Source organism: Mangifera indica, chromosome 5 (assembly GCF_011075055.1).
Source record: "Mangifera indica cultivar Alphonso chromosome 5, CATAS_Mindica_2.1, whole genome shotgun sequence".
Classification (NCBI taxonomy): Eukaryota; Viridiplantae; Streptophyta; class Magnoliopsida; order Sapindales; family Anacardiaceae; genus Mangifera; species Mangifera indica.
Window position 1 is genome coordinate 20,836,774 of NC_058141.1, and position 19,334 is coordinate 20,856,107.

Below are 19,334 nucleotides of genomic sequence, written 5' to 3' on the forward strand. Positions count from 1 at the left end.
TCAATATTATGTAATTAATAATTTTAAATTAAAGATAAAATCATATCCAGTCACATGATGATACAAATATATACTTATTTATGTACTTAAAATAAGTACGCATAACATTGTTAATATAAGAAACCTAACATGTATACTTGTTGGTGAAATGGTGATAATAGACCCTTTGGAATACTCATGTCTCTTGTATTTGGTTGATATAAATTTTGTCACTGTTAACTGACTTTGATATTATAAATTTTGTCGACCTAAGATTTACTAACGTTTATGAGAGCATAGAAAAATTTTGATACTTTCAATAACATTCATTGAAACCGGCACTATGGTTTTACTTTTTGTACGCTGTGATAATTTAAGAGCTCACTATTTAACAAATATTATCTTTATTACACCGGTAAATTACACCGGCTATAGTAATTAGTAAATTACACCAGTTATCGGCAGGCTGGTGAGCATGAAAAACTGGCAAAGTCAGGAATATGATAATTTCTGGTCTTTTTAATTTTATTTCTCTCTCTCTCTCTCTCACTCACGTGGAGGAGCAAAATATGAATTATGAAACCCCTTTCTCATTCCTGTATAAAGAACGGAACATGCAAACTTTGTATGTGTAGGAAATTTGATATCTTCAACTTTGTATGCATATTGTTTCAATTTTCGGGGTGGACTAGCTCAGTTCAAACTCACAGCCCGATTTAATCAAACCAATTTTAAATTGAAACTCTAACTTTGTAATTCAATTTAAAATTGATTTGTTTGTCTATTTAATAATATTATTCATTTTATCGGTAACCTAGTGATGATACTATAAACATTTATGGACTTAATTTGAGTTCAAGCTAACCACAATTTTGACTCAATTGAAATCAAACCCAATCGAAATTTTAATTAAAAAATATAGTGGGGACAACGAAATAGTAGAATAAGATGAAGGGAAAAATTATGAGACAAAAAATTGAAATAGGTGGCATTGATTCATCCCTCACAAACCGTCTTTGACTGTGGAAAGCCGCGTATGTGACACTATAAGGATAAACTAATGTAACTTTAATTCATAGTCTACTTCATCACTGTTTTTTTCAAACTAATGATCGTGTGGATTTTCTATTATTTTGACAATTATAAGAATGTGTAGCACGTCTTGGAATATTATATCATACAAGATTAATTAGGAAAATAAAATAAAATAATATAAAATACATCTATAACGTATTTGTTGGATATTATATTCTTGTGCTATCAAATTTTCTTCACTAAAATGAACAAGAGTTGTATTAAAGAAATATGTAGATATATATCACTTACATTTACGAAATATTAGTGAAAACCTTTCCATCTATAGACAGTGACCTTTACTGAATTGAACAATTATCTCTATGTCAATGGGGTAATATGGTTGTCAAGCATTTTTAGATATTTAAATTCAATAGACTAAGAGTTAAATGTATACATTTATATAAATTACATTTTTATCTTATATTCTAGTCCTATGTATGATATTAAAGAGGCAAATGAACACAATTCATATTGTCATTCTGATATAATTTCTCCTAAAAGCTTAATCGTGTAACAGTAAATATCTATTATAAAATAACAGATCAAACCACTTTAAAATTTATCTTATAATTATTAATAAGGTAGAAATGATAGAAATGATTTTATGTATATGTATAATGTCCTATTCATTTGCTTTTGCAGACAGCCATATATTCTGGTAATAATTTGATGGTTCTGTCAACTGTGCATCTTGAAAACTGGTGGGTGGGCGTATGTATGTAGAATAAATAGAAGACTCAAGGAAGATGAGATTGAGAAAGAAATATTCCTTTGAGTTTCAGCGTATACAAGTTGACCTGACCAGACCACCCAAAAACAACACTTCTCTTAACACAAACCAAAACAAAAACTGGATGTACGATCACATGCACCTGTTCCCCTCTAGCTACTAATAATAAAATCCCTTCAAAAACCAACATAAATTTAACTGCCCAACTCACCTTCTTTACCTAGTTAATTAGGGTATTCAATTATTATGGAAGGAGAAAGATCAGCACTACCAAACTACGACCTACAAGTTTCTTTCACTACGCCGCAACCCATCCATGAAATGGGATTTGTTCAGTTTGAAGAAAACCAGGTTTTGAGTTTCTTGGCCCCAGCAGCTTCCAACTCTCAATCACAATCTCAGCCTCTTAATACTACCAACTCTACTACTGCTACTACTACTACTGCCATAGGGTTTATTCATAACGACCAGGTGGGTTCTTTGTTTTTTCTTTATTTTACACATATTCATGATCTTTTAGGTCTTTCGATTAGTTGGTTGTTGATTATTTTGCTTGTAATTGAAATCTTTAGGTAGGGCCTTTAGATCCCAAGGCTGTTAATGACGAGAATTGCACCGGTAACGATGCCAACAATTCATGGTATATTTCTGTTACCCTTTTTTCTTCGTCTTCTTCTTCTTCCTCCTTGTTTAATGTTCTGTTCATGGATTTTGGTCCATCTCTTTCTCTTTCTTTACTTTCACATACTGGTACGCACGCATGCCAAAGAAAATATTCTTTGAACCTTTAACAAAATCTGGAAGAGATCTGGCCATGTGTGGATAAGAGATTGCTTCAGTCTACAACAAGTTTACATCTCTCTCTCTCTTTTTAAGTGGGTCTGAAGAAACAGACAAGTACTGGATCTATCAAAGTCTTGATACACATTGAATACAGGAATCCACTTGTCCTTTGACAGATCTATCTTAATAATTCCAAGTTATATTATATATGATTCCTTTTACAAACATGAAATATAGAAGTATGTAGCCTCTTGAGTACTAGTTGGAATTTGGCAGGTGGAGAAGCTCATCCTCTGAGAAGGGCAAGGTTAAAGTTAGAAGAAAGCTTAGAGAACCAAGGTTCTGTTTCCAAACAAGGAGCGATGTAGACGTGCTAGATGATGGTTACAAATGGAGAAAATATGGTCAGAAAGTTGTCAAAAACAGCCTTCACCCACGGTATATGCACCGCAACTTCATGGCTAGCTATAAACATATTCATGCACTATCTAATTTTCTTGTGCTAATTTCATTGGGGTTTTATTTAAGAATACATATTTGCTTTCAATATGCTTAATTTAGATCCATAATATAGTCAAGATCAACGCTCATGAAAGTTTATAATAAATTACTAGTAATTAATCCCTGGATAATTTTTAATAATTTTTACTGTAATCAGTTCTAACAACAACAATAAAACCAGTAGACAATGAAATGTGGCAAAATGGAAGAGAATAAATTTATGGTACACTGTCACAACTATTTCGGCTTATTTCAATCATTGAATATTGAAATTAGGAAAAATAAGGACGATAATGGTGCCAGGTACTGTTTCAGTTCCATCCATGTCATCTACCGAAATTTGCATTTCTTTCTTATTAGTTGGTGTAGTTGCATATCAGATAGGTTAGTTTGTCTGCTTCAATTCTAAGCAATCCCTTTGAAAAATATATTCAATGCTTTATTTTCATCAACCAAATCTTGCCTTTTCCTATCTAAGTATCTGAAATCTTAAAACCTTCATATAATTTGGCCCATTTAACTGCATTGGTGTGGTCATAAATTGCTTATTCTACAGTTATCAACTACAATTGAACCTTCTTATTGCATGTTTTCATTGGTTTGTGAAATATTTACGGAAATTATTATAAACATGCCGCTATGGCTTCAGTGTATATGACTAAAATTGTTAATTACCCACCATTTCATCATTTTGAACAATCTTTAAGGTATGCATGCATAATGATGTAAAGAACAGAAGCAAATTTATTATAATTAAGATAGAGATTTGATTGTTATCATTATTTATAAAAGATCAATGGAAGAAAAAGAACTTACAGAAACAGATCAAAGTGATGTATGTTGATCTTGATGTGCATCATATCTTTTAATAACCAGTTGCATAGTTTTGTGTGATCATGGCTGTTAATAAATGGCAGAAGTTATTATCGGTGCACGCACAATAACTGTCGAGTGAAGAAGAGGGTTGAACGACTTTCAGAGGATTGTCGAATGGTGATAACAACTTATGAAGGTAGACACAATCACTCTCCTTGCGATGACTCAAATTCATCTGAACATGAATGCTATACTTCTTTTTAATTAGTAATTGTCAGCCATCGTATCCATGATTGTTCTTTTGAAGGTTTCTTGTATTTTATATTCTAAGTTTGATCATAAGAACTCTAGATCTGTTAATGCTATATGGTTAATTAGTAATAATAGATCAGTATCTATCGTATAATTTTTGGTTTCTCGTGGTTTATATGTATAGAACTTTTGTAAAAGAAGCCTTTTGATCTGTGATGACTGAAGGCTATAACGAAATCCTTCTTCTGTGTAGTTGAAGCATGATAATATATCTTGAAGGGCTTTTACTTCCATCAAAAGATAATTAATTTCTTGAATTCCCAATATCACAAAGTTACACTACATACTAAATTTACACGTTAAATTATAATAATACAATCAGAACCATCAAATCTAGGGTTTTCAGGAACTGATAGGTGCATGTCCCGATTGAACAAAGTTACGTGAGCCGTAGGAATACGTAGTTGTTGCCGCTAAGTGAAGCGGGTCATTGTTACTGAGATAAAAAGAGGATCCCATATGTATGTATATACAGCTTCTGAAGGGCTCTTACCTTATCCTACTCTCCGATGCATGTATGTTCATTAAATTCTTAAACAAATTTAATGTCAACTCAAGTATGTTCGTATTCAGCATATATGAAGGCTTCAATGCGGCAGCCTTATTCCGGATTTATAGTCACCACTCGATTTGCATTGTGAAGCCGATATACATATGGCGAAGCGATCATGCATGTCCAATACCTCCAATTTTGACATGGATTTTGTGAGTGCTGCACATCGTGTGGGCGTGCTCCACCTGTCTCTCTTTGGCCTTTGAGATGTGCGCCGGACACCAAAACCTCAATTACCGGAGGCTCTGTGACAGTGATTACATTCACTCATTTCTACATCTCACTCATGCCCAGCTCCCTAATTTTACAGTATTTAACCAAGCATGCAACTGGGCTTGCGCGAATCCAATCCCATGTGAGCAAATCACATGAGAGATGTTAGTATGTATGGCATTTTATATGCACGTGTTCATTAGTTTGCAAATTTCGAAGTTGTCAAAATATGTTTTAAGTTACAAAACTCGTAAACAAAACAGATATTACTTTTATAATGGATTGAGACCAATGATGTTATTAAAATCACTCTACATGTCTTTTTAAGTAATGGGGAGATAAACTTCAACAAGGTTAAGTCTTATAAAAGAGTGGATGTGTCTCATAAGGAGGTGAATGTACATTTATCGATAAAACATAATAGAAATGTTGAGTATATATATGCATCCAACATCCTATTGTTAAATAAAATATATTTTAATCTGATTTTGATTTGATCAGATTCAATATGATTTTGATTTAATTCGATTCTGATTTGATATGATTCTAATTTGTTGTATATTATTTTTCTTATTTTATAGGATTATGATTCTATTTCATATGACATTATAATACTACATAATGTACAATATTTCTTTAATAATATTGATTGAGTTTATAATTTTACATGGTATTAGAGTGGTGAAATCCTCCTATATCTTTCAATTTTGAAAACTGTCATTTCCCCTTAGTGTCATACTTGTTAGTTTTGAAAACTAATTTTTTCCTCCACCCTAGGGTTTACATATTATGCATAATTTTTTCTTACAGCTCTCCCAAAGTTTTGAATCTTTATGTTTCATCCCCTGTCTTCTTTGATTTGTAGACCCAATGCAAGCACACTTCCTCCTTCATCTCTGACCGACCTTCCAACTCGAGATTGAGCCAACGACCATCTAGCCTTTCTATTTGGTAGCTACCTTTTCTTTCAAAGTAGTCACAACCCCTCTTCCTTCGTCTTTAGCAAGTATCTAGTTGAGACTGAGCCCTTCTTCCTCTCTTTTCTTTACCAACAACAACCTTCCCATTTGTAGTATCTTGTTTCGACCATCTCCTTACCCAAATCATAGCATCGCATACATCTCATGCTAAGATCTTTTCATCAATCACAAATCTGACTCCCAAGCATCCAATGGTTGGTTTCCACGGCCAATTATAGTTCTGGTGATTCTCGAAAATCCACCACTTATTGTTTCCTTGCCACTTCTTCCTATACCACTAGTCTTGGTTTTCCAATGACAACCTCTTCTTTGCTATTGTATTTTTCAACCGTCACTGCTACTAATTTGTTGGCCTTGCTCCCTACATCGGTTAACTTTCAATGCCATTCTTCAATGGTTTGGAATCTCTTTCTAATAGCATTCTTCCTTTATCTTTGAGCGCCTTCTTAGCCCAAGCTCAAGTCGACATTAACCTAGTCTTCTCTTCGATACTTTCTCTCTCCTAACACCACCATAACGAGTGTATTCTACCTCTTTCTCATCATCGTCAAACATCTCTATCTCTTTTGATTCATACTGTGAGTTCTTTTGAGATCACACACTCACTTGCGTTTTCCTTGTCGACAACAACCTCCCTCTTTATTGTGCTTTGTCTTTGACCATCTTCCCACATGATTAAGTACCTACTCTCATCTCTCACACGATTGAGCATATGCTCTCGTCTCTCATATAATTGAACACATGCTCTCATCCCTCACATGATTGAACACTTGCTCTCATCTCTCCCTTATCGATGGTTTTTCCTCTTGAATCGGTGATTTTTTCTCCACCACAATCACTGTGACTATCTCTGTTTTTGAAAACCTTTCTTCTAGTTTTCTAGCAATGATATCATTTCTTGCTACTATCATGACATCATTGACTTTTCAACTTCTGTTTTCAAACTCTTGCTACAACTGTGGGAGAGTATTAAATAAAATATATTTTGATTCGATTTTAATTTGATCTGATTCATATGATTTTGTTATATATTATATTTCCTATTACATTATAATACTATATATTAGACAATATTTTTTTAATAATATTGATTGAGTTCATAACTCTATTCACAATTCTATAGTCATAAAAGAGGTGACTGTAACACATATTAACAAAGTATTGAAAGAAATGTTGGATATATTCCTCTATGTGTGTGTCAGTCTCTTGCAAGGGAAAAATTTTAATGCAACATTTGTGCCCATGATTGTGTCCCTTACTAAACTTAGAGCTAGGTTTCTCTTAATCGTTGCATGTGCAGGCATGATTTTTTTAAGGGAATCCCAAAACAGTTCGATAGAAATGATAGGTATCGTATCGACAAACCCGACATATTTCCTTTCAATATAATTTGCAGAGTAAAATAATTATAATTTGTAAATATTAATCTCTTACATATAGAAAGAAAGAGAGTGTGGAGGTCGAGAGACGAGTTCGGTGTGGCATGCACGGTGTAACATATTTACATCTCTTAAGAATATAAGCATATGAATGTAAGCATCTCTAAATACCTTTACAAAATTTCTAAGACGGGTTACCCTAGTAATATACCAGCTTTTAAAAACTGGATTCCGCCATGTCGATCGAATTGGTCCAACCAATTCGAAACCAATGGCCAATCCAATTTGGGTTAGGTTCTGGTAAATATCAGATTGGATTGACAGGCTGAACCACGAGGTGTCATCATATTAATTTGGTCTGGGTCAAAGTTCAAAGTCATTTTAGGCATAGGATCAAATTAACCTAAAATTGAACCAGGTAAATAATCGATCTGAACATCATGAAAAAAGCTATCATTCATTTAAAATTGATGATGAATATAGTCGAATTAAGGATCCAAGTGTGGAGAGAGACAAACATTGTTAGCTAAAAACATTTATTATTCACCACAGGGAAAATATTTGGCATTTGAAATCTGAACAGGGCAAATTTATGATCCACAAGAAATTGGTAACTTAATCAGCCCTGCTTCATAGTAATTAACTGACCAGAAATTGAGAATGTTCATACCATACAATCATCCTTACAATTTCAGTAACCATGAGAGCACAGAAAGATCAGTGTCCACAACATAAGATATACAATTATAAAGCTTCACAATATACATAAATGACATGAATCCAACAATAGTCAAAGTCCTTCTTTTAATTATGGTTTTCCTATTTTTACATATCTCAATAATAACAGATAAAAGTAAGCTAAATGAATGTTAATTCAATAGCAGATCTAGGAAACATTGTTACCTCGGATATAATTTCCTTGGCATTCTCAGCACCATTCATCCAGTGTATATTCATTTTCTGCAGTACACCTCCATACTTTTAGCAGATACCTCACCAATTCAAGTTCATTCTTGCAACCAGCAACCTCAAAAAGCTCAGACATTAGTTGTCGACCTCGGCTCTCCAATCTGTAGAGTGTAAGATTTGCCTTGCTCAGAGAGTTTGGTTTGTGTTGCGTACCTGACCTTGTTGAGTTGTCTTCTGCGGGAGCTGGATCCTTCTGGAGACGAAGTCAACTGTTGAGCACCTGTTGCAAGTACTGTATCAATGTAGAAGAACTGTATTTTGCTAATTTGTGGAATGAATGTAACCGACGAACTAATGGATTGTATTAAGCACAATTATATGAATAAATGTAATGGCTGCTTTATTGAATGAAATAGTGCAGATTACAATAACTAGCTGAAATAAATCAAGGAACCAAGAAAAACCAATACAACCAACACTGCCGAGGCAGCCAACCAATGACCTAGGCCTAAGCCCCCCAAACCAAAACCTAACCAAATTCTATTTTTCCTGATGCCCCATTCTCACAACTTTCTTCTTCATTTAACGTACAGCTCCATCCCTGAACATCTGTCTCCTTCCCGATTGTATGCTCCTCTTGATTTCTTTCCTTGCCTGTGAGATCTGCTTCTATGATTATGGCCATGTGATCTGCTACTTCCTTGTTTTTGTGTTTGCTCAGCTGTACTTCCAAGTTTGTGTGATGGTTATCCAGAATTGCCTTCTGAATTATAGCTGTTGGTGTTGCAATCCCCTTTTTGCCCTTCCTTTTATAAGTCTTGATTATCGGGGGTCTATCAATACTCCCCCCCAAAAGTTTCACCTTGTCCTCAAGGTGAAAGGCAGGAAAAACAGTGGAAATAGTTGAATACGACTCCCAGGAACTTTCGCTTATGGGTAACCCTGCCCAATGGATAAGGACCTCCAAGGTATCAGGGGTAGAGCCCCGAACAGCAAGCACCTCTTGGGGCCTAACATTTAGCTCAACATCCTCTGTGAGACATGGGGGAAGAGGTTGTATGGAAACATGAGATCCCTTGACCTTCTTCAGGTGAGAAACATGGAAGACCGGATGAATCTTAGCATATGACGGAAGAGTCAGACGATAAGCCACCGAACCGATCCTCTCTATAATCTGGTAGGGCCCGTAATAACGAGGGCTGAGTTTCTCATTAGGCCGTGACGCTAGAGAGCGAAGGCGATAAGGCTGTAATTTTAAGAAAACCCAATCACCAAGCTGGTACTGCACTTCTCGACGAGATGAGTCAGCATACTTTTTCATTCGATGTTGTGCCTTAACCAAGTTAGCCTTGAGCTCATCTAATAGTAGGTTTCGTTCCCTCATTTGAATGTTGACATCTTCAACAATGGAGCATTCATTTCCATAACGTAACAACATAGGTGGGTCCCTTCCATAGAGAGCTTTGAAAGGAGTCATTCCTGAAGCACCATGGTAGGTGGTGTTATACCAAAATTCTGCCCATGCAAGCCACTTAAACCATTTGGTGGGCTGGGAACTAGAGAAACAACGAAGATAGGTTTCAAGGCTGCGATTAACCACTTCAGTTTGGCCATCGGATTGCGGATGGTATGCTGAACTATATTTTAGTGAAGTCCCTGCAAGACGAAAAATTTCAGACCAAAAAGCACTTAGAAAAATACTATCACGATCAGATACAATAGTGCGTGGGTATCCATGTAGGCGAACAATTTCACGCACGAACAGCTCTGCCACTTGACGGGCGGTGTAAGGATGTTTAAGAGCCAAAAAGTGACTGTACTTTGTCAATCGATCTACCACAACCATAATAGTGTCGTATCCTCCTGATTTAGGCAATCCCCCTATAAAATCCATAGAAATGTCTTCCCAAACTTGCTTAGGGATAGGGAGGGGTTGCAAAAGTCCAGCTGGGTTAAGTGCTTCATATTTATTGCGTTGACAGATTTCACATTCAGCCACGAACTTTCGAACATCACTTTTTTGCCCTTCCCAATACAGAACACTCGATACTCTTTTATAGGTGCGAAAAAAACCTGAATGACCACCACTTGGAGATGCATGAAGTTCATATAATAACTTTGGGATAAGTGTAGAGTGTCGTGGAACGACTAGACGGTCCTTGTAGAGTAAGGTCCCCTTTTTGAGCTGATATCCCGGATGTGAGGACGAATTTAAAATGAGTTCTTGAATTAGTTTCTGAAGGCGTGGGTCGGTTGCAATTTCATCCATTAACCCTTCAGTGTAAGTAGCATGGACTGTAGAAATGGACATGATTTCCCCTTGTCGTGATAATGCATCTGCTGCCTTGTTTTCTCGCCCTGGTCTATATTGAATCTCAAAATCATATCCCATTAGCTTCATTACCCATTTCTGTTGGCCTTCGCTTAAGACGGTCTGCTCCATGAGGTATTTGAGGCTCCCTTGGTCGGTTCTAATAATAAAATGACGACCTAATAAATAATGTCTCCACTTCTGAACGGCGAAAACTATGGCCATTAACTCCCTTTCGTAAACTGACTTCAATCGATTTCTTGGTGAAAGTGCCCGACTAAGAAAAGCAATTGGCCTTCCTTCTTGCATTAGGACCGCACCCAACCCTACTCCTGAAGCATCAGTTTCCACAATAAAGGTTTTAGAAAAATCTGGCATGGCGAGGACTGGCACAGTAGTCATCGCTGTTTTAAGCTTGTCAAAGGCTTCTTGAGCTTCCTTTCCCCACTCAAAACTATCTCTCTTAAGAAGTCGAGTCAATGGTTCTGCTATCTTCCCATATCCTTTCACAAAACGACGATAATACCCGGTGAGTCCTAGAAACCCTCGTAAACCCTTAACATTTTTTGGAATGGGCCAGACAATCATACTTTCTATCTTTGATGGATCTGCGGCTACTCCAGAGGCAGAAATAATGTGTCCCAAATACTCGATCTGTTGACACCCAAAAGAACACTTCTTTTTATTGAGCACCAGATGGTTCTGACTGAGCAACTGAAAGGCTATACAGAGGTGGTCCAAGTGAGTCTCCATATCTGGACTATAAATAAGAATGTCGTCAAAGAAAACCAAGATAAATCGTCGCAGGTGAGGACGAAAAATGTTGTTCATCAAGGATTGAAAAGTGGCTGGGGCATTAGACAGTCCGAATGACATTACTAAAAATTCATAATGTCCGTTGTGCGTCCTGAATGCAGTTTTTTCAATGTCTTCTTCTATTACCCTGATTTGATGATACCCGGATTTCAGATCAAGTTTAGAAAAAATGGTGGCCCCACCTAATTCATCGAGTAATTCATCAATAGCAGGAATTGGAAATTTATCCAAGATAGTGATCTTATTAAGGGCCCTATAATCCACACAAAAACGCCAACCTCCATCTTTTTTCTTAACTAGCAAGATTGGGCTCGAGTATGGGCTCGTGCTTGGGCGGATAATCCCAGAGTCTAGCATTTCTTGGACTAACTTTTCCACTTCATTCTTTTGATAATGTGGGTAGCGATAAGGGCGAATATTGGGTGGTGGTGCTCCAGCTATTAGTTTGATGGCATGATCGTTGGGTCGTTGTGGAGGTAAATCGGTGGGTGATTTAAAGAGATGTTGGAACTCTTGAAGCAAGCGCCCAATATCACTAGGAATGTCAAACTGTAATGAATGTGATTCTTCCTCTATGGCAGCCCACTCAATCCAATATCCTATCCCCCCTTCGTTTACGGTTTTCATAAATGTCTTCAGTGAAACCTCCAACCGAGTCAGTGTAGGGTCCCCCTGAATATCCCTCCATCGATCGCCTTGTTTGAACTTCAAGGTCAACAATTTCCAATTGGTCTTGACATCACCTAGTCCAGATAACCATTCTATGCCAAGGATAACATCAATATTTCCCAATTTAATAGGTAGAAAGTCCTGAATTATTTCAATTCCTTGCACCATTATTCGTAATTTTTTGCAAATCCCAGAGCCTTTAAGCCGATACCCATCCCCAACTGTAACCCCAAAACTTTGCGTAGGTGCTATAGGCAAATTAAATTTTTTAACCAATTCATCAGATATGAAATTGTGACTAGCGCCGCTATCAATGAGAATGCGTACCTCATGTCCTGAAATGTCTCCAGCGACCTTGAATGTGCGATAAGGGCTGATTCCGGCGACTGAATGAGCAGCCAGTTCAATGGGTTCCTCTGGAATGACTACTGCATCAAGATCTGCCGCTGCTGCTTGGGTCATCATTAATTCGCCAGAGTCTGGTATGCCTCCATCTTCATTCTCATCACCCACGATCAGGACTCGAAGCGTTTTCTGGCGACATTGGTGGTTGGGCCCGAACGGTTCATCACAACGAAAACAAAGGCGCTTCAAAAATTTTTCTTGTTGTTCGGCGTCAGTAAGTCGACGGAAAGGCAGGCGACGCATGCTACTGGCGTTGTTTGGAGCTCTTGACACTGGTGGTCTGATCATGCTGGTGTTGGAGCTGCTTGCACTGACTGGAAGTCGTCCACTTGTTGCTGTGGTTGGAGGGCGAGATGTATTTGTGTGGGTGGGTCTGGTGAAAGATATGGATTGGGTGGATGGGATTTTCTGTAGGTTGGGCTGGAGTAAATTGTTGTGGTTGCTTGCTGGAGTCACTGGTAGATAATAGTTTGGATTTGGGTTTGGTTTCATGGATCGACGCCAATCTCTCACTTGACCCAATAAGGTGTTGCGGTCCTCGATACGCTGAGCTGCACCCATGGCCTGGCGCAAGGAGGCGGGTTCCATGAGTCGGATCTCTGCTCTAATCTCATCTCTCAGCCCATTGATGAAAGCGCCCTTCAGAGCCGCATCAGATAAATCTAACAGAGCTGCGGTTAATTTCTCAAACTGGAACCTGTAATCTGCGACGGAGCCCCATTGCCGGAGTGAGTAGAGTTCTTCATAAGCTGACCCCTCTCGTGTAACCCGAAATCGTTCCACTAGTGCTGCCTTAAATGCCTCCCAACTGTTGAAGGTTCCCCGAGCTTCCTCCCATTGTAACCACGTTAGGGCGGTTCCTTCCATGCAAACACCTGCGGCCTTCACCATGTCCTCCGTCCTGACCCGGTTGACAGAGAAATATTTTTCTGCTCTAAATATCCATCCAACGGGATCGTCTCCACCAAACATCGGGATTTCGATTCGACGAGGATATATGTCCCCTCCTCCATTTGTTCTAGCTAAGGTCACTTCGCCTATATGTTCTAGGTCCGTCCCACTAGTACCTCCTGAATCTCCCTTATTTTCCTGCACTTCAGATTGTTCAACGATCATTTTTCCTTTAATTTCCTTTTGGCATAGCACTGCTAATATATCCTTAATCTCTGTTATTTCTTCCCTCATCGAACGCGATTCCTTCAACTCTATGTGAATTTCCTTTAATTCGTGCTTAACTGTCCCAAACTCATTCTTCAGGTTTTCAATTTTGCCATTCAGTCCTTTCTCCGTTTGTTCTAATTTGGATTCCATTCTAGTATTGACCATCACCCAATTTCACCTGCTCTGATACCAATTTTGTTGCGTACCTGACCTTGTTGAGTTGTCTTCTGCGGGAGCTGGATCCTTCTGGAGACGAAGTCAACTGTTGAGCACCTGTTGCAAGTACTGTATCAATGTAGAAGAACTGTATTTTGCTAATTTGTGGAATGAATGTAACCGACGAACTAATGGATTGTATTCAGCACAATTATATGAATAAATGTAATGGCTGCTTTATTGAATGAAATAGTGCAGATTACAATAACTAGCTGAAATAAATCAAGGAACCAAGAAAAACCAATACAACCAACACTGCCGAGGCAGCCAACCAATGACCTAGGCCTAAGCCCCCCAAACCAAAACCTAACCAAATTCTATTTTTCCTGATGCCCCATTCTCACAACTTTCTTCTTCATTTAACGTACAGCTCCATCCCTGAACATCTGTCTCCTTCCCGATTGTATGCTCCTCTTGATTTCTTTCCTTGCCTGTGAGATCTGCTTCTATGATTATGGCCATGTGATCTGCTACTTCCTTGTTTTTGTGTTTGCTCAACTGTACTTCCAAGTTTGTGTGATGGTTATCCAGAATTGCCTTCTGAATTATAGCTGTTGGTGTTGCAATCCCCTTTTTGCCCTTCCTTTTATAAGTCTTGATTATCGGGGGTCTATCAGTTTGATGCAGTAGAAGTGGTTGTCATTGGATGAGATGATCTGGTTTTAGTTATGAATCTGTACATCCCAGATGTCAAGGATTTGAATCATTATACAATGGATGTCCTTTGGAATCACAAAGAATGAGGAAGCAAACAGTTAACCATACAATGGGCAGAACCACTGTACACTGTCCATAGTGATCCGTGCTGCTACAATAATTTTGCAAAAAAAAAACCCTTTAAATCAAGCTAAAACTAACCAATATATGTTAACACGAAGCCAACAGCAATCATACTACATAAATTTCCATATTTCATAACTCGGAAAACTCAAACAGAAACTTAGGCTCATGAAATCTCAGTGCAACATCTGAAGATGTTTTTGGAAATTTCATAATCTCTGGGATAATCTCTTCAACACCCTTGATGTCAATTGGCCAATTAATACTCATTTTCTGCAGTACTTGTCCATGCTTTAGTAGAAACTTCATCAACTCAAGTTCATTTTGTTTACCATTAACCTCAAATAGTTCAACCACATTCACATGATTTGTCAAACATGGGATAGCCTGATCTGGTGCTTCCCACTTACTAAATTCACACTGTCAAGAAAACATAATGAAGTATTAATAAGTAAAAGCATCTGTGGCATTAAATCTAAAGAAGAAAAAATTCTAAGTGAAGAAGAAAAATAAAAAAGTAAAGATGGCATGCTTTTAACTGAAACCAAATTGGTTTCTCTAAAGTTAAGATGCTCCAAGTGTAGCATGGAACAGGATGAGACATGTAATTCTGAACTTCCACAGATTATACAAATATGACTAAATTGACCATACAATGGACATATCCAATTCGGTAAGGCAAAAACACTCTTTCAATATATGAATATTCTTTCTAGCATGACCTCAGCTACGACTCTCAGCAGTAAAAATTTACATATTTCCAACACTAGAGAACTCTCTTTTGTTGCAGTACTAGCCCATTAATATTAACCTCCACCTTGTAAAAACTAAGCAACAAAGATCATATACAAAAGGCAACTGACTGCAGTACAGACCCAAACAAATCACATGAAAGGACTCGCTTTTGTCAACCACTGCCAAATTGAATCAGCAAATCACAAGACAAATTGTGTTAAGAAGAGCTAGAAATTTAGATTCTGGCATTACCATGTCAAAATATATTGTAAGAGCTTCTAGATTTGGGGAACATTTGAGCAGGTTGACCAATAACTTCATTCTCCAATCATCCATGCACATCCTCAGTTTTAAGGACTTCAAGTTATGGAATGAAATGCTGTGCACTAGAGCAACTGCTGGGTAAAGAATATGGTGGTACAACTACAATGAAAAATTGAAACCATAAGGCAAAGGAAATGAAAAAATTGAAAATAACACTTAGATACAAATGGCACACACACACAGAGCAATGATTCAGATGAAGTCTCCAAAAAACCAAAAATCAGAACTTCAACATAGACCAATATGCAAAGAGGAACGCTAAGAAACATCAAGTAATGCTTGCAGTGTTTCTAGAACATGAATCTCTGACAAGAAAATTGTATCATAAAAAATACAGACAAAGAAGAAAGAGAAAATACAAGAAGATGTCTAGAAAAACAGCTTCACAAATCACATATCAGAATTCTCCTATATCAAATAACCAAGAATTAAGAGTTTAATAAAAAAATAAATCAAATAGAAAACCTTATGGAATGAGAGCAATACCCACTACCTCCGAATGTTGAACTGATAATTTCAAAACTTTAATATTGCAAAGACCTTTGAAGATCTTACATATAAGAGGATGCCATTCTTCAATAGTTTCATGTTGAGCGAGACAATCTATGCCAAGGAACACGTTCCACAAAGATTTTACATACTGAAGCGTGAAGTCCCGTGATAAAGGACCTATGAAACTGAAGGACGAAAGACTGGGGCAAGCAACTCTCAGCTCACAATTCTTTAAACCATAACCACAGGCACCACTAATACCATTATTATCTATAACTAGTTCCGTCAACCCAGTAGAAAAAATGTCGAGAATCTTAAAATCACGAAAGTTACAGGCGTGCAAATTCAAATTCTCGAGAAAGGGACAACTTGAGATAAAGTTTCGAAAGGAAATATAATTGGATAACTCAACATTCAATAGGAAAAGATACTTTAAGGGCCTAAAACCAGTAGAAAGGCGGCAAATTTACAACAGTGTGTCTTCCAAAACAAATCTTCAACTATATAAGTGATTCACAAGTTAAAAGACAATGAGGCAACTGAATTGGTATCTCAGCCCCTAAAATTATAAGAAGAATAATGTCCTCCACATTTCTCCGAGTCATAACATTGATCCATCTATAAATTGTATAATCATCATCAGAATTAAGGCAGTTAAGCCAAATTTTTTTTTTAATATTAACTGACCTATTTTGAGACATTAATACCCAGTTGACAAAATCTTTGAATTGATCATTGACAGCAAGAAGCGACAACGTTTTCATTTTATCTGACCAAACTTTGTGGAAGATGTCGAAATACAAGCAGGGCATTGACAGCCACAATTGCCGCCATTGTCTTGAAACAGCGCTTAATCCGATAACATCAACGGTGTCAAGAGATGACAATATGTGATGAAGAATTGGTATTGGCAGATTGCTGATTCTATCATCGTCTTCCTCACTATATGCGATTCTTGGAATTTTAGGGTTTTCAGGAATGATTGCCATTGAATTTTTTTTTGCGTTGGGGTGGGGGGTTGCGGTGCGGAGTGCTGTGTGGGGGTGTTTGTGGTGGTGGTTTTTTGACGAAAGGTTTGCTTGTCTATGGCATCCTAATTGTTCGTTACCGATCACATTTACAGTCTACTGGCCTAATTCGGTCTCTGTTTGAATCGGCCTATTTAATTAGGTCTGATACCACATGTAGGTAGGTTCAACCAAGCCGGTTTGGGCTTGGTTTACATATACGTTTAAGTCAAATTAGAATGGTGATCAGTCTAGTTATAGTTAAGTTGAAATTTGAGAATGTCCGAGGGGATCATCACGTAGCTTTCTCATGAAAATCCTATAACAAGTATAACGAACAATTTAGAAATACCTATAATTTTAATATAATTCTGATCAATGACACAAATAATGTAATAAAATTATTATTATGTTGAATAATTCTATCAAAAGGTTATGACAAATTTTACATATTAAAATTGTTTATAACAATATAATGTAACACGTGTATATGTTGAGTACACATTTATTTGAGTGACCCGTTAAAAGATTTCACATAGATGATAACTTAATGTTTTTGAAACTTGAACTCACTTAAACATTTGTGTACCATTTGACTTAGTTTGACACTATTTTAACATAATATTTTTGTTAGTTATGTTAAGAAGTGTATTGAGATTTTGCTATAGATCATTCATAGTTTATAAAACATTAGATGATTAATTGTAGTTTAATCATAATTTTATTTACTATCCACTTAATAAAAAATATATGAATAATACACAATAGAAAATTATTTATAAAAACTAAGAAGATTCTAATTTATAATACGTAGAAGAAATCACCTTGGGTTTACTCAAACACGGTAAATTTAAACTTCTGTATTAATGTGATTTGTCATTCAAGAATAAATACAAAACAGATTAACATTATTAGCCTAAGTGAAAAAAAGATAAAACTTTATGGGTCACATGATAATGAGCCAAAAGGTAGGGTGTAAAGTGAAAACCGTATTATTTAGGGTTATCAATCTCATATAAATTGACCCGTATTTTCATTATCCTAATAACCGAGCCGCTACATATCATATCTCTAAATTTCTCTAATCAATTTATCCAAACACTCAATCAAATTCAAAGGTTAGTGATAATTAAACATCCTAATGTCTTTTCTATAGTATCTTTCATGTGGATGAATGAGAACCTCATTATAATTAGAGCAAATCTCTTTTTGATAAAGTTTTTGTATAACTTTAGATTCAATAAAATTATCTATCTTGATGAAGGTTTTCTCAATTTTTGTATTTTAAGCTGGCCAAACAACTATTTCCCACCCAAGGTTTGATGATTTCTCAAGTTTCCACCCTTTAACTATGGAAACACCAAACACCCACCCATGATCGGTTAGATTTAACAAAACCCTAACGGTGGTAAATTTAATCTCATTTTTCCCTCTAAAAGTTTAAAAACTAATATTTTTTCCCTAAGCTAAGTTTGAAAATATCTCATTTCCCCCCCTAGGGTTTGAAAATATCGCATTTCCCCCCTAGGGTTTATCTCTCCGGCGCCATCACCGGCCGTCTTCCCCTTCCGACGGTTTCTCTTCCATCGACGACCTCCCTAAACTCTTGCACTACTCATTCGACGTCGAGATAAGTCGTCTGGGAAGAGAAATCGTCTTCCCAAACGACTTATCTGACGACGACGATCGCAGTTGGAAGATGAAGACGACGACGACGACTGGGAAGACGAAAAACTTCGTCTCGATGAAGTTCTTCGTCTTCCACGGCTTCTCCGACTCCGATGGGGGGTCCAAATGGGAGGAAAGAGATCGCCGGAAGGAGAGGATGCTTCGGGGCGGAGAGACCGTCGGCAATGGAGCCAGAAATGCCGCCGGAGATTTCAAAAAGAAACCCTAAGGTGAAATTGCGATTTTTTAAAACTTAGACTGGGGGAAAGTTTTAGTTTTTAAAGTTTAAAGGGGCAAAATAGATTCTATTTAAGTTTATTTTTAATATTATAGCAAAAATGACAATTTTACCCCTACCACCGTTAGGATTTGGTTAAATCTAACCGACCATAGGTGGGTGTTTGGTGTTTCCATAGTTAAAGGGGGGACTTTTGAGAAAACATCAAACCTTGGGTGGGAAATAGTCGTTTGGCCATTTTAAGCTCTATTTACGCTGCAATTTTTATTAAAAGGCATCA

General features: G+C 37.0%; 3 protein-coding genes across 7 annotated transcripts; 1 reads left to right on the forward strand and 2 right to left on the reverse strand.

Annotated features, from left to right (window-relative positions):
* The first annotated feature begins 1,816 nt into the window (after positions 1–1,816).
* Positions 1,817–4,289, forward strand: LOC123215416 (probable WRKY transcription factor 12). Its single transcript, XM_044635492.1, has 4 exons — positions 1,817–2,257; positions 2,359–2,426; positions 2,846–3,007; positions 3,988–4,289. Exons 1-4 carry the CDS (start codon positions 2,033–2,035, stop codon positions 4,148–4,150), a joined length of 618 nt encoding a protein of 205 aa, XP_044491427.1. The 5' UTR covers positions 1,817–2,032; the 3' UTR covers positions 4,151–4,289.
* Positions 4,290–7,990: 3,701 nt separating this feature from the next.
* Positions 7,991–17,349, reverse strand: LOC123215419 (putative F-box/FBD/LRR-repeat protein At4g03220). 5 transcript variants are annotated; one of them, XR_006502043.1, is made up of 4 exons: positions 16,205–17,349; positions 15,578–15,748; positions 13,806–15,010; positions 7,991–8,450 (listed from the first exon to the last, which is right to left on the reverse strand). XR_006502043.1 is itself a non-coding variant. In XM_044635494.1 (4 exons), the coding sequence occupies exons 1-3, from the start codon at positions 17,128–17,130 to the stop codon at positions 14,723–14,725; spliced, it is 669 nt and encodes a 222-aa protein (XP_044491429.1). In that variant the 5' UTR covers positions 17,131–17,342; the 3' UTR covers positions 8,045–8,450; positions 13,806–14,722. The 5 variants fall into 5 exon arrangements, 1 of the variants encoding a protein (XP_044491429.1); XR_006502042.1 differs by having other exon boundaries at positions 16,143–17,349; XR_006502041.1 differs by having other exon boundaries at positions 16,136–17,349.
* LOC123215418 lies at positions 8,045–13,714 on the reverse strand. The gene is made up of 2 exons (XM_044635493.1): positions 12,356–13,714; positions 8,045–8,512 (listed from the first exon to the last, which is right to left on the reverse strand). Exons 1-2 carry the CDS (start codon positions 13,616–13,618, stop codon positions 8,498–8,500), a joined length of 1,278 nt encoding a protein of 425 aa, XP_044491428.1. The 5' UTR covers positions 13,619–13,714; the 3' UTR covers positions 8,045–8,497.
* Positions 17,350–19,334: the final 1,985 nt, after the last annotated feature.

What these genes read in the sequence shown, in the direction of transcription:
- LOC123215418 (XM_044635493.1), bottom strand. Translation starts at nt 13,618, where the DNA reads ATGAGGGAAGAAATAACAGAGATTAAGGATATATTAGCAGTGCTATGC.
- LOC123215416 (XM_044635492.1), top strand. Translation starts at nt 2,033, where the DNA reads ATGGAAGGAGAAAGATCAGCACTACCAAACTACGACCTACAAGTTTCT. An exon ending in GGTTTATTCATAACGACCAG is followed by an intron (nt 2,258 to 2,358) that starts GTGGGTTCTTTG and finishes TGAAATCTTTAG; the next exon opens with GTAGGGCCTTTAGATCCCAA. An exon ending in AAAAACAGCCTTCACCCACG is followed by an intron (nt 3,008 to 3,987) that starts GTATATGCACCG and finishes AATAAATGGCAG; the next exon opens with AAGTTATTATCGGTGCACGC.
- LOC123215419 (XM_044635494.1), bottom strand. Translation starts at nt 17,130, where the DNA reads ATGGCAATCATTCCTGAAAACCCTAAAATTCCAAGAATCGCATATAGT. An exon ending in ATTTCGACATCTTCCACAAA is followed by an intron (nt 15,749 to 16,920) that starts GTTTGGTCAGAT and finishes TTTTCATTGTAG; the next exon opens with TTGTACCACCATATTCTTTA. An exon ending in TTACAATATATTTTGACATG is followed by an intron (nt 15,011 to 15,577) that starts GTAATGCCAGAA and finishes TTTTCTTGACAG; the next exon opens with TGTGAATTTAGTAAGTGGGA.